The 15,278-nt window shown below is 49.9% G+C and overlaps 1 protein-coding gene across 2 annotated transcripts in view; it reads right to left on the reverse strand.

The window, feature by feature from the left end:
* LOC126213142 (neprilysin-2-like) overlaps positions 1-15,278 on the reverse strand; it is a 319,779-nt gene that overhangs the window by 159,387 nt on the left and 145,114 nt on the right. Inside the window, exon 3 of one of the 2 annotated variants that reach the window (XM_049940759.1) lies at positions 9,060-9,194. The exons of the other annotated variant lie outside the window; for it this stretch is intronic. Coding sequence (XP_049796716.1) covers positions 9,060-9,194 — 135 coding nt within the window. The remainder of the gene's footprint in view (positions 1-9,059; positions 9,195-15,278) is intronic. 2 annotated transcript variants of the gene reach the window in all.

Below are 15,278 nucleotides of genomic sequence, written 5' to 3' on the forward strand. Positions count from 1 at the left end.
CACTAGCCCCTCTCCTCACGTTCGGTCTGTGGAATCGGTTCGTCAGTATTTGATGTGGTTTATGAAATATATCCAGCGGTAACGTTAGGTGACTCACCCAGTATATATATATATTTTAGTAATTCAGGTAGTTTGCACAGTTTTGAGCAAAGTCCAGATGGAGCTTCACTGCAGTTGGCTCTTTCATGTTAATACTGGGCTCTGATTGGATGAGAGAAGAGGGAGGTGGAATACTATCTAGTATGTGTGCTCCATTTTACGTAAGTACAGGGTGTTTCAAAATGAATATACGGGTTTTAAGGCTTTGTAGCACATATTACATGCACCTTACAATTATACATAATACACCAAATGAAAGAGCAACACAGTTCTTCTCACAGTTATTCACAAGGGGAGGCCGCCTATTGTGAAACTCAGATTCGATTCATACTGCGCATAATAAAAGCTCATGGCCAGAGGTGTAATGTGGCAAAGCACCAAGATGCACTTCTCAGCCGTTGTCGAGAAAATCGACAGTAAAAAGAAACCGTTGTGGTGAAATACTCTCTACGATTAATAATTTTCTACCGCGTCGTGGCGAAGCGGTAAGCGCTCGTGTTCGTAATCCGAAGTTCGCCGGATCGAATCTTGCGCCATGCAACACTTTTTTATTATTAGTTTTTTGTAATATATATATATATATATATATATATATATATATATATATATATATATATATATATATATATATATATATAAACTATTAATGAATTGCTTATGCATGTTGAAGAAGGCGGATCGCTCTCCAATTGTACCGCCTCCATTTTTCCGTTTGTTTAACAGGGTGTACCAAAGCTCTCACGTCCGCACTGATTTTCGACGATGTCATAAGTTGCGCTAGGGACCGCATCTACCTTCTTTCGAAGTTAGCAGGCAACTACGCTGTTATGCGGTGGCTCGTTTCGGCCCATTCAACATCTGTGCTTCAAGTGTAACGAGCGAGTAACGGAGTTTATATTTCATACCTGCCACAGCAAATTTGTGTTCGTGGGGTCTCTATTGTAATTCGAACGTTTGACTTACGCTGTACGTATTCGTTTCGGAATATCGTTTCTACGTCTTCCGTTAACTATACGTGGTTAACGTTATCAAGACAATTAATAACATTTGTGAAATACAACTTTGTTTGCGGAAAACATAATGATGTTCGAAGTCGCCAGTTTTTCCACGACAAACGACTTTCAACAACTTATTATATGCATAATTGTTGCAACTGATTGCCGAGCCTGCATCTCGTGGTCGTGCGGTAGCGTTCTCGCTTCCCACGCCCGGGTTCCCGGGTTCGATTCCCGGCGGGGTCAGGGATTTTCTCTGCCTCGTGATGGCTGGGTGTTGTGTGATGTCCCTAAGTTAGTTAGGTTTAAGTAGTTCTAAGTTCTAGGGGACTGATGACCATAGATGTTAAGTCCCATAGTGCTGAGAGCCATTTTTTTTATTGCCGAGTAAAAAAACAAAAAAAAAGGTTCATGGCGCGAGATTCGATGCGGCGACCTTCGGATTACGAACCTGAGCGCTTACCGCTGCGCCGAAGAGAGTATTTCACCGGAACGGTTTCTTTTAACTGTCGATTTTCTCGACAACGGCTGAGAAGTGCATCTTGGTGCTTTGCCACATTACACCTCTGGCCATGAGCTTTTATTATGCGCAGTATGAATCGAATCTGAATTTCACAATTGGCGGCCTCCCCTTGCCAGTGTGAACACGGATCACACATCGAGTGGATAGGCGAGTTGTTCCGAAACCTTGATCAATGTGTCAGGAGTAACTGTTGCAATAACACGGTTTCTAAAGTCGGGTAGGTCAGCTGGTATCGGAGGCACATACGCACGATGGTGTTAGAGCGTGTGTGAACGTGGAGATGACGCATAAAGTGCTGTGTCTAGCGACCCCTTGCGCCCAATCCACCAGTCGGATGCAATGTCGTTTAAGGGGCTCCGGAAAGGCTCAAAATCATGAAAAGTTCAATTTTTACTTTTTTGCGTTTTCTGAATCTGCAGACTATTACCTTTTAATAGATATATAATTTATTCAATTCCGAAGACTACAACTATTTTTAATTTTTTTTGAAATGTGTTCTACATGGGCGTGACCCACCGTGGTGCTGTTAAACTGCTGTCAAATGGTGTTATTATTAACGTCCGTGTTCATCAGGTACATTTTAGTGATGTGAGATGAAGTATGTGTTGTGGCTAACCTGTGATGGTTCAATATATATCGCTGGTGTGATTGTCGATTGTTTCATGTTTATTTACTCTGTCGTTATCTCGAAAATATTCGTAATTAATTCTGTTTCTTGAGTCTCTGTTTTGTTGAAGTATAATAATGAGTAAAAGTAAAGTTATTAGAAATCCTCTGAAGGCTTTTAAGAAAAGGAGAAATGTTGGAAAGCCAAAGGTATTTAGAAATATGGGAATGAAGATAGGTTCTAACATGGTACGAGCGATGCTTGCTTTAGACAAGGAACGCCTTCGGGCTGCAGGCAGGGCTGTAAAGAGTCTAGAAATACAAGCAAGAGTAAACAGGAGGAGGAACAAGAGGAAGCTGGAGGAGGAGTTTGCAGAGGATGAAGATAATCCATCCTATGGACCTGGAATGCACTAAAAAGTTAATCCAATCTTTGTCGCTCGATTCCCAAAACTTTTATTTTCTCATACTAATTACATGTTTTCTACGGTTCTTCCAAACATATTTGTTTCAAACTTTCAGCAAATGTTACACAGTACCTTCTGCATAATTTAACAAAGCCTTTTTCCAAAAAACTGTATATTTTTGAATATATAAATAAAAAATTGCAAAACAATGTTGTGAATTTTCATTACAATTGAAAAAAAAATCATCTTCAATAAGTGAACTAAAATTTTGTAAAATCCCTGTGTTAAGTTGTAGCCCATATTCCAATAAATAATCTGTAAAAAGTTCAACTTCCTACCTCAAATACTTTGTGAGCAAAGATGTAATTTATAAGCGTTATTTTAACATTGCAAGTATAGGGCGTTCCGGAGCCCCTTGACCAGTCGCGTGCTGAGTTACGCCAGTGAGGCGGCTCACCGCCTTGCTCCCACATAAAGATGTGTTGTTCAGCGTCTTTCCACTGGGGCACGGGTCATACCTGTACCACATCAAGACAAGAAACATCAGTTACAGTTGATTCACCGAAAAAGAAAGGCCCATAAACTTTCCGCAGTGATATTTCTTGGGGCTAAGCGTGAAAGACTCGCACTCGTTCGACACGTTTTTCAGTCACTCTTTGTCATTCCACACTCTTCCCATTCCGCCCAGGTATAGAAACAAAACTGTTTGATGTGATTGTTCAGTTTCTCCCGGCGTATTTGTCGCTCGAACAGTCCACGGGTATACTGCCGGTTCATAGTGTCCAACGGGCACAATATTTCGTGTGTGTGTGTGTGTGTGTGTGTGTGTGTGTTTGAGGTTTACGGGCGCTAAACAGCGTGGTCATCAGCGCCCAAACGCATAAAAACAGGAACACATGCAGTGAAGGGACTAAGACGGACAGCGAACAAGGAGAACGGCTAAAAGACACAGACCTGATGCAGTTCCAAATCCTCACATAGAAAGGCGAAACAAGAGGAGAAGGAACGCACTAAAAAAGGAAAGGAATCACACGGAAGGGACGACAGAAACCGAAGGGAAACAAGGAGGTAATCGTGACTGGCGGACATCTTACCCAAAATCTAGGTGAGCCGGTCACCCAGCAGCACATTAAAATCCTCTCCCTAAAATCCGAGGCAACAAATCGGACTGGACACAAAACCGTAAGACCTTAACCACAGTCGTTGCGTCGTCTTGCAAAATAGACGGCAAATCCGGTGGCAAGGAAACCACCGCCCTCTGGTCAGAGAATAAAGGACAGTCAAGTAAAATGTGGCGGACAGTAATCTGGACGCCACAAGCACTGCAGATTGGGGGGTCCTCCCGCCGGAGTAAAAAGCCATGCGTGAAGGGACTGTGCCCGATGCGGAGGCGAGTGAGGAGAACCTCATCCCGCCTGCATGACTGGTAGGACGTACGCCATGGCCGCGTGGTGGCCTTGACCAGACGCAGTTTATTTTCACCGACTGCCAGCCACTCCTCTTCCCACTGACGGCGATCACACATGTCGCCATCGTCAGGTGCGCATCGACGCTACGACAGATTCCGACGGCCACGTCTTCGCGACCGCCGGCGCGCGGGCGCGGACGGCGAAGAGAGCGGCCCGCGGGGTGAGGGGATTTAAATCGGCCGCCCGCCCTCGGGAGCTCAGGGAAGGCGGCCTGAGCTGGCGAGGTGAGCGCATCGCTGGTGTTGCGCGCTTCGCTTACTCGGCCGTTGAGAGCTCGTGAAGAGGTTTTCTGTGCTGTGGGCGCTGCGGAGAGCAAATTGTCGTGCGTTGTTTTGACGACGCGTGCAAATTGTCGTGTTCCGCGCCTCGCAGCATGGGAAAGAAGCGTGCGCAAGGGAAACCTGCCGCTACGAAGGGTCCTTCGGTTGTGCAACTCACTGAGTCTGCCGACCGTGCAAGGAACTCCAGAGAAGACGAGTCGCGGCCTGTCCCCCCTTTGTACGTCAAGTGCAAAGGCGGGTGGACAGCGCTGTTCGACACCATGACGAGCTGCGCTCGGAACGAGCTGGTCTACGAGTCTGTCGACACAGACTCGCTGATCTGCGTTCGAGTCGCAAACGTGGCCGACCACAGGGCGATCAAGGTCGCAGTGGCCGACCACATCGTCGACGCGCCGCCGGCGCGAGAGAAGGCACCTTCCGTAGGAAGGATGAAGACGACCAAGGCACTCCTCAGGGGGTTGCCTTGGTGCTGTGATGAGGCAGCGGTCCGGGAAGGGCTGCTGCGAGCCGGGTTTGGTAGTGCAGCCGCAAGGTTGCACAACCGAACCAACAGGAAGAGGGCGCCGCTCTATGCCGTGACCGTGCAAACGGTCGACGGCGGGAGTGACATCTTCGACTTGCGGAAGTTGCTGGGCTTCCCGGTTACGACGGAGGCTCTCCCGACCGCCATGGATCCTCAGCCCCAGTGCTTCAGGTGCCAGGGCGGGGGCCATGTTGCGAAGTATTGCCGCAACGCGGCGCGGTGCGTCAAGTGCTCAGGTGAGCACGACAGCCGCGCCTGCGACCGCGGCAGCAACGCTCTGCCGACTTGTGTCCGGTGTGGCGGCCCGCACGTCGCCAGTTGGCGCGGCTGTGCGGCTTTCTCAAGCCGCAGCCGTGCCGGGGGCGGCGAAGCGGCCGCGGCCGCACCGACGCAGCAGCAGAAGAGAAGACGACGCCGGAAACGGCGTAGGGCGCAGAGCAGCCCGGTGCAGCTCAGGGAAGGCGCAGCAGCAGATCCACCTGCCAGGGGCGGGGACGGCCGCTCGGAAACGGGCAGCCAGGACGCAGCTCGCCTTCCTGCGAAGAGATGTGACCTCGAACTCGGCACCGCCGTGAAGGAGGCCACAGCAGCCCTCAAAGCCGTCATGGCGGCGGAGAGGGCTGCCTTCGCAGCCGCCGTGGCTGCAGAGAAGGAAGAGGCCTTGAGGCAACTGCGTGCAGTCTTCGCCCAAGGCCTCAGCGCAGTCGTACCTGCGAACACTCCTGCGACCTCGCAGAAGGACGTTCGCGCGCCTATCCCAGCTTTTGTTCCAGCAGCACCGCAGGTGAGAGGCGCAAAGAAGACAACCGCCGCCCCAGCGGAACCGGTGGCAACGCCGTCGACCGCGGGGACGACCCTCATCGCGACAGCGAGAGCGAACGGCCTGCGTTTCTCCGACGCTGAAGCGGCGCAGCTCACTGAACAAGCGGAGCTGCTCGAAGCTGCCGTGCAGAAGTCCTGCGCTGTGCAGTAGAGGAGGACGCTGGACGGTAGCCAATCGCCGTCGTTCTGCACCGGCCTGATGAAGCTGCACCAAGTCACTAACGACAAGGTGCAGCAGAGGGCCTAACTGCAACGCATGCGTTGCCGTGCCGAACTTTTATGTTACAGGGAGGAAGCCACTGCGGCCGGCCCAGGAGAGTACAAGCGAGCCCCGCCGCAGCACCGGACTGACCCCACTACCGACCACGCAGCACATAGGTAACGATGCACGATACCTCACGCTAACCACCCCTCACCTTGCATGCTCTGTCGCAGCTAGCAAGCCGCTACTGCCCTTACTACCCGTCCTACTGTCGCAGAGGTTTTTTTCCCTTGGCGCTGGCCTTGGCACTTTTTTTTCCTCTGCTCTTAAAACCGCTACCCTTCGATCGTTTTCGACCACTTCTATCTCCTGATGGACCATGTTAATGAGTAGTCTTACCCAGACGCATGGATAACATCACAGCCTGCATCCTGTGACGCCTGATTCAAAAACTAACATGTTTACGGAGGTGACAGTAGAACTTTTGGTTTGGTCACCACGTTGGTGCGGGCGTGGAGGGGCCCCATCCTTTATTTTATTTATCTCGGGAGCTCAGTTCGTCAGCGCACCTGACGGTTGCGACACGTCTGATCGCCGAAATATTGTGCCCGTTGGACACTATGAACCGGCACTATACCAGTGGACTGTTCCCCTGTTTGAGCTGCTCTTTCATTTGGTGTATTATTTACAATTGTAAGTTGAAAGTAATAAATGCTATGACGCGTTAAAGCCGGTATGTTCATTTTGAAACACCATGTAATGCATATTTTCGCCTTTCTCGTTGAGGCGGCATGAAAAAAAAAATCATGCCGCCTCAACTTGAAACGTATGTCTGGCAACAAAAAAATGGTTCAAATGGCTCTGAGCACTATGCGACTTAACTTCTGAGGTCATCAGTCCCCTAGAACGTAGAACTACTTAAAGCTAACTAACCCAAGGACCTCACACACATCCATGCCCGAGAAAGGATTCGAACCTGCGACCGTAGCGGTCGCGCCGTTCCAGACTGTAGCGCTTAGAACCGCTCGGCCACACCGGCCAGCTATGTCTGGCAACATTTTGTAGTACTATTCTCTCATTAGGTGGAAAGAGGAGGAAGATGGTATATAAAGCACGACTGGTCCCCTTCCATTATCGTGCATGTTTAATACTTCTCTATGATTGGTTGGAGATAAGGAGGGGGAGAAGGGGGAACGGTCTCACTTGTTGTGTACATCACAAATAAAGTAATTTGACACAATTTTTATGCATCATTGTAAGACTACGCACTGACTGGTTGTAAATAGGAGGGGTTAGGGGGTATAAAGCTCATGACTGGTCTGTTTCCAAAATCTTGGATTTTTAATACTGTTATGTGATTGGAGGGAGATAAGGGTGAAGGAGGAGGGGGAGTCGGCCGGAGTGGCCGGGAGGTTCTAGGCGCTACAGTCTGGAAACGCACGACCGTTACGGTCGCAGGTTCGAATCCTGCTCGGGAATGGATCTGTGTTATGTCCTTAGGTTACCACAATGAGATTTTCACTCTGCAGCGGAGTGTGCGCTGATATGAAACTTCCTGCCAGATTAAAACTGTGTGCCCGACCGAGACTCGAACTCGTGACCTTTGCCTTTCGCGGGCAAGTGCTCTACCAACTGAGCTACCGAACCACGACTCACGCCCGGTACTCACAGCTTTACTTCCGCCAGTACCTCGTCTCCTACCTTCCAAACTTTACAGAAGCTCTCCTGCGAACCTTGCAGAACTAGCACTCCTGAAAGAAAGGATATTGCGGAGACATGGCTTAGCCACAGCCTGGAGGATGTTTCCAGAATGAGATTTTCACTCTGCAGCGGAGTGTGCGCTGATATGAAACTTCCTGGCAGATGAAAACTACCGGGCGTGAGTCGTGCTTCGGTAGCTCAGTTGGTAGAGCACTAGCTCGCGAAAGGCAAAGGTCCCGAGTTCGAGTCTCGGTCGGGCACACAGTTTTAGTCTGCCAGGAAGTTTCACATCAGCGCACACTCCGCTGCAGAATGAAAATCTCATTCTGGAAACATCCCCCAGGCTGTGGCTAAGCCATGTCTCCGCAATATCCTTTCTTTCAGGTGTGCTAGTTCTGCAAGGTTCGCAGGAGAGCTTCTGTAAAGTTTGGAAGGTAGGAGACGAGGTACTGGCGGAAGTAAAGCTGTGAGTACCGGGCGTGAGTCGTGCTTCGGTGGCTCAGTTGGTAGAGCACTTGCCCGCTAAAGGTCCCGAGTTCGAGTCACGGTCGGTTGGTTGGTTGGTTTGGGGAAGGAGACTAGACTGCGTGGTCATCGGTCTCAGCGGATTAGGGAAGGATGGGGAAGGAAGTCGGCCGTGCCCTTTCAGAGGAACCATCCCGGCATTTGCCTGGACTGATTTAGGGAAATCACGGAAAACCTAAATCAGGATGACCGGACGCGGGATTGAACCGTCGTCCTCCCGAATGCGAGTCCAGTGTCTAACCACTGCGCCACCTCGCTCGGTGTCACGGTCGGGCACACAGTTTCAATCTGCCAGGAAGTTTCGGCCTTAGGTTAGTTAGGTTTAAGTAGTTCTTCGTTCTAGGGGACTGATGACCTCAGAAGTTAAGTCCCATAGTGCTCAGAGCCATTCGAACCATTTTCGAGGAGGGGGAGAGGGAGAGGGAACTGAAATTTCATACTGTCGCGACTGTGTTGGTTCGGCAATCTCGGCTTTTTTTCATTGGTTGTTTAATTTTTAATACTGCACTGTGATCGGCTGGAGATAAGAGGGATGGGAAGTGGAGATGTGAGGTTACTGTATATCCAAAATTATTGACTGATTGATTTTATTGATTGATGACGTCAGTAATAAGTCAGGTGACGTACTGGGTTCGAGATGATCTATGATGTCATTTTGTAGTACTGCAAGGTCGCTTCGAGGTCAAAGTGGACGAGGTAGTTGTCTGGTTTTGCCCCCCCCCCCCCCCCCTCGCTCCGCTGCCACTCCGCCTCACGTGCTCCCTCTCCCCACAATACACAGAGCCAACGCCGTCACGAGACCACTGAAGCCTTCAGCTGCTGTTGTTCTCTTACTGCTGGGCACGCAGTGTTACTGTGCGTTCCCAATCGAGGGCAGTGAGTGGAGGGGACACGGGCGGTACTGACCTGCACGCACGCACCCCGGCGTGAGGCAGACGTCCTGGAAGCTGTCGGCGCCGCTGGACCGCGTCGTCACCGGCGCCCGGCCGACTCCCGAGGTCGTCTGCCCTCTGGACTCGACAGCCACCGGCCTCGGTGACTCTGCTCGGCAACAAACAGACAGCGTCCAACGATCAGCAAAACAGCGAGCAGTCAGCTGTAGCGCAGGTAGGCGCAGGCAGCAGTTGCAGCAGGTCGCAGATATGGAGGGCTTATGCGACCACACAAAACCTCGTTTCACAGGGAGGATGGACAGCTAGGGGTTAACACCGCATTGCACTGGAACGTACGGAATTTCGGGCCCAGTCTTCTGAACGAATCGAAGAGTTCCAAGCAAATGGAATGTAGGAACTTAATCTTAACAGAGGGGAATGTTTAGACGTGAAAATAACTCTGGGCATACCCACAGGGAGTGTTAGAGGACCATTATTGTTCACACGACATAAAAAGCGCCAAGGAAACTGGTATAGTCATGCGTATTTCAGCCGTGGTAAAATTTGCTGTTTTCAAGAGCGCGCCGCAGCACGTACTGTGAAGCAGTCGCCCTCCGTTTCTGGCGGTGGCGTCGCTGTGGCAATCGCAGCTTTGGTGTCTCCCTCTGGTGGGAAAGGGGAGAGGTTGCCTGTTCACGTGCACTTAAGGGGCGCTATGAGCTCGCTATAGCCCCCTTCCCCCCCCCAAATTCTGTAAGTCCCTCCAGATGCTTGAGCGTCATGCGCTCCGCCTCGCCTTCCGTATACGCCTCCCGTCCCCCACGCGGATCCTCTATGATCTCATTCCTTTCCCCCATCAGCTCCTCTTCCTCGAACATATCCGCATCCTCTACACCTCCCGCCGCCTTGAACCCCCTCACCCCCTGGTTGCTCCTCTCCTCTCCCATCCCCGCCCCCTGCCACGTCTTCCCTGTTGTATCGCCCCTTCCCTACATCTCTACACCCTACATCTCCTTCCCCAAGGTGGCTTCCATCAACTCCCCATCCCGGATGGTGCCCTCTCTCCCTCCATTTATCCCTCCTATCAACTCTGCTCCTCACCCCCCTCCTTTCCTCCGTCCTTTCCCTGGGCTCCCTCTTCCTTCCCCCTTCCATCCTGTGTTTTCTCCCCGCTTACCCTCTCCCTATCTCCTTCCCCCCCCCCCCCGAGTCCTTTTGTACTCCCCTCCTCTGCCTTCCCCGCTCCCTGGCACGTCTGCTCAGCACCCCCCACCCCTTTTATGGATCCTCCTCTTCCATTGGCTCCTATCCCCCCCTCCCCCTTCACTTTTCCTCTCCTTCCCCCCCCTTTTTTCCCCATCATCTGACCAGTTTCCACCCACCTGCTCTCGGGTGTGGTCTGTCATATTTGTGCCAACTTTTTAGTGCCGTGTTTCAGAGAGTGTTCAGTGTTGTGCGTCTTTCCACAGTGCTGCGAACAGACATCATGCTGTCGCTGGGTGTGCATTTTCAAAATGGTTCAAATGGCTCTGAGCACTATGGGACTTAACATCTGTGGTCATCAGTCCCCTAGAACTTAGAACTACTTAAACCTAACGAACCTAAGGACATCACACACATCCATGCCCGTAGCAGGATTCGAACCTGCGACCGCAGCAGTCGCGCGGTTCCGGACTGAGCGCCTAGAACCGCTCGGCCACCGTGGCCGGCTGGTGTGCATTTTATATCTCTTGCGAACAGAACCCAGACTGTCGCCGTGTTTTTTAATTGTCTGTCTCTTTATTTTTTCCTTTTCCTGTGTATTTTATTCGCATCATCAACCCTGTGTTTTATGTTTTAAGCTCCAGAATTTTCTGCCATTTTACCTTTAAGTCACCGATCTTACCGCCAACTGTTATTTTTTTTTATTATCTTCATCTTTTTAAGACAAATTCTGTAGCCTGAAGAGCGGCGTAATAAGCTGCTGCCCCTTTAGGGGGAATCGAAACTCAATAAAGGGAAAAAAACTCGCTATAGGGGCGAGTCTGGTCAGTTGGTCAGCCGGGTGAATGTCGGGAAGTCAGTGTCTGTCTGTCGTTCGGAGTGTTAGGCCGCCAGCCTGCTCGAGTTTCCTCAGGCAATGGGCATTGGCTGTAGGATCGATCGGTTAGTCGGTCGCGCACTCAGACACGAGATGACTTCGCCTGGAACGTCGGCGCATGTGAGGTCGCCACGTGAGTCCAGTGGGCCGCGCCGTATAGCGAGGGGTAGTGGCTTCGCGGCCGGCACGAGAGCAACAGGAGTCAACCCCAAGACATCGGATGGCCGGCGCGAGCTGCGACGCCGTGAGACGGGAGATCGGCGCGCCTTCCTGCGTCTGTCGAAGCGGCTGGCAGCGGACCGTTTGGGAGAGCGTTTTCGGGGTGAGGCGCCAGGTCTTCGCCAGACACCGCAGTTTATCAGAAGTTAAGTCTCTCGTCCCCAGCTTGCTCGTTTGCGTCTCGTCCGCATTTGATAGGCAGTTAGTGTCTCTCTGTCTGTCTGTCTGCCGTACGTTAATAGCTGCCTCGGTCATGTTTGTCGGATTCGAACGAATTTATTGCTTTAGGTGTAAAGGGCGAATTCCTGAAATATGTTTTTATCTTGCCTATCATCTTGAGAGGCGGTATATGTGTAGTGTAGAGCATGTTTGTACATTTTATGCAAGACTGAATTTCATGGGTTTTTATTTAAATGGTCATTTTAGTATATAAAGTTCCCACCCTTCCACCGTACGAGTTTTCTTTTGAAAACAAGTTCTACTTTCGGTGGCAAGTAATTTTTTTTTTAATGTGAGTGTTTTGTACCATTTCCATCCCTCCTACGGGGTGCATAGTTTATGTGTTGTTAAAATTTTTAGGTTAAAGTAATCTGGTGTGTTGCAGATTTGCACCAGTGTAGTCTTTTAGAGGTTGTTGTGAGCCGTCGTGACTACGGCCGTGTTAAAAGGGAGCGGCAAGCTTCTCTGCACGAAAGCTCGTACTGTCAACAAAAAAAAAGTTATTTCTGCCTTTGAATAAATTGTAACTTGATATTTAGAGGGTACTTTCTGATTTCAATTTTTAAATCTGTTTTTAAACAAAAGGAAAGGGTTTTTAGACATAAAATTTCCATTTCTTGAAAGAAATTTGTTTTCATCAGTTACCCACTAACAACTACTTTCACGCTCACATAGTGTGATTAAATGTGTCAATGTTCTTGATGAATAGCTAGTAAATAAAGAAAAGATTTTGAGAGTAAAAACGCGATTCAGTATTCAAATACAGAGATATGGAAACAGGCAGAATACGGTGCTGTGGTTGGCAACGCCTATATAAGACAACAAGTGTCTGACCCGGTTGTTAGATCTGTTACTGCTGCTACATTGGCTGGTTATCAAGATTTAAGTGACTTAGAACGTGGTGTTACAGTGGGCGCACGAGCGATGGGACACAGCATCTCCAAGGTAGCGGTGAAGTGGGAATTTTGCCGTGTAACCATTTCATGAGTGTACTGTGAATCTCAGAAATCCGGTAAGACATCAAATCTCAGACATTGCTGCTGCCGGAAAAAGATACCTCAAGAAGGGACCAACATCGAGTGCACAGAATACTTCAGAGGGACAGAAGTCCAACCCTTCCACAAATTACTGCGGATTTGAATGCCGGGCACAGCTCCCCCCATCGGAGGTTCGAGTCCTCCCTCGGGCATGGCTGTGTGTGTGTGTTGTCCATAGGGCAAGTTATTTTAAGTTAGATTAAGCTTAGGGACCGATGACCCAAGCAGTTTAGTCCCATAACATCTTACCACAAATTTCCAATTTGAATTCCAGTCCATCAACAAGTCTCAGCATGTGAATCATTTAACGAAACATAATCGAAATGGGCTTTCGGAGCCGAAGGCCCACTCGTATACCCTCGATGTCTGCTACAAATAAAGCTTTACGCCTCACCTGGTTCAAATGGCTCTGAGCACTATGGGACTTAACTTCTGAGGTCATGAGTGCCCTAAAACTTAGAACTAATTAAACCTAACTAACCTAAGGACATCAGACACATCCACCCCCGAGACAGAATTCGAACCTGCGACCGTAGCGGTCGCGCGGTTCCAGACTGTAGCGCCTGGAACCGCTGGGTCACCCCGGCCGGCGCCTCACCTGTGCCTGTCAACACTGGCATTGGACTGTTCAAGACTGTTACAAATTGTGACTGTTTCAAATTGTATCGAGAGGATGGACGTGTGCGGGCGGCTATGGAGGCAACCTCACGAACCCGTGGACCCTGCATGTCAGCAGGGGACTGTTCAAGCTGGTGGACGCTCAGTAATGGTGTGGGACGTGTGCAGTTTGAGTGATATGAGACGACTGATGCGTCTACATACGACTGTGACAGGTGACACGTACGTAAGCATCCTGTCTGATCACCTGCATCCACTTGTGTCCACTGTGCATTCTCACAGACTTGGACAATTCCAGCACGACAATGCGACGCTCTACACGTCCAGAATTGCGACAGGGTGGCTCCAGGAACAGTCTACTGAGTTTAAACACTTCCGCTTGCCACCAAGCTCCGCAGAAAAGATCATGATCGGGCACATCTGGGATACCTTGCAACGTGTTCTTCAGAAGAGATCTCCACCCTCTCATATTCTTAGGGATTTATTGACTGCCCTGCACGATTCATGGTGTCAGTTCCCTCCAGCACTACTCCAGACATTAGTCATCCCACGTCGTGTTGCGCCGATTCTGTGTGCTCGCAGTGGCGTAACACGATATTAGGCTGGTGTATCAGTTTCTCTGGTTCTTCATTGTAAATGACAGAGTGGATGACGTCGGAACTCCACGATGCTATTGGTCTTGATGATGCTGTGCATAGAGAGGTCCAAATTCCAGTAAAACTGTAGCGAATCCACGAAGACCCGCAGAGGCTGAAGTGTGGTCCACTGATTAGAACTTCTTTGTCACCATATACAAATACAGGGTGATCATTAATAACAGCGACAAAGTGCAGGGACGGACTCGTATGGCTGGAAATGCAAAAAAAGGTCTTATGAACGTATGTCCAGAATTCGGTCGTTGCCGCACTAGATTGCGCTGACGGATGACAGTTCCTCTGATGGTTCAAAATGGTTCAAATGGCTCTGAGCACTATGGGACTCAACTGCTGAGGTCATTAGTCCCATAGAACTTAGAACTAGTTAAACCTAACTAACCTAAGGACATCACAAACATCCATGCCCGAGGCAGGATTCGAACCTGCGACCGTAGCGGTCTTGCGGTACAGTTCCTCTGACTGCGTGCTGTTTGTCCCTTGTGTGTCACTGACCGTGTGACTGACACAGCGAACTACAAGCAGCAGAATGGTTCGTCAATAGAGAGGGTTGATAAAGGGAATCCAATAATTGTGACGTTCCGGTGCATAAACCACCGACAAAATCCTTCATGTAGAAAGAAATCTGATGCTGATAATCCATGCACTGACTGCAGGCGATATGAACAGTAGCGGCTGTCGTGCAGGACACACGTAATCGTGCCATGGCTTACACCGGCCACTTTCCAGGAGCTTGTTCTAGGGTTCGTCTCAGTATCCTGTAGAACCCGGTCCTCCAGATCTGGTGCACGCACGGTCCGCTGCCTCCCTGTACGTTCGCCTGTCTCAAAGTTCCCGCGATAACACAGACGCCCAAAAAGGGCTCGAAAGGTCGTGTGATGTGGTTGGTGTCTGTAAGGGTACTTGTTTCAGTATAGCCGTCCTGCCTCTCGATCTGTGGCCATACACAATGGCCATCTCGGCTTCTTCCCGACACGAATACCAGACCATTCTACTGCTTACAGTATGGCTGTCAATCACCCAGCCTGCAACATACAAACAACACGTGGCAGGTGGTCAGATGAACTGTCATTTGTCAGCGCCATCTACCGTGGCAAAAATGCGTTTCCAGACAAATATTCACAGGACCTTTTTTCCTCCATTTCTGGTCTGGAATCCGTCCCCGCAGTTCGTTGGTTTTATTAATGTTCACCCTGTATATGTCCAAATATACCATCTGACTTTCGGAAAAGCATCATCCACACAATTCCGAAGACGGCAAGAGCTGACAAGTGCGAGAATTATCGCACAATCAGCTTAACAGCTCATGCATCGAAGCTGCTTACAAGAATAATATACAGAAGAATGGAAAAGAAAATTGAGAATCCGCTAGGTGACGATCAGTTTGGCTTTAGGAAAAATAAAGGGACGAGAGAGGCAATTCTGGC

This window comes from Schistocerca nitens, chromosome 11 (assembly GCF_023898315.1).
Source record: "Schistocerca nitens isolate TAMUIC-IGC-003100 chromosome 11, iqSchNite1.1, whole genome shotgun sequence".
In the NCBI taxonomy this organism is placed as follows: domain Eukaryota; kingdom Metazoa; phylum Arthropoda; class Insecta; order Orthoptera; family Acrididae; genus Schistocerca; species Schistocerca nitens.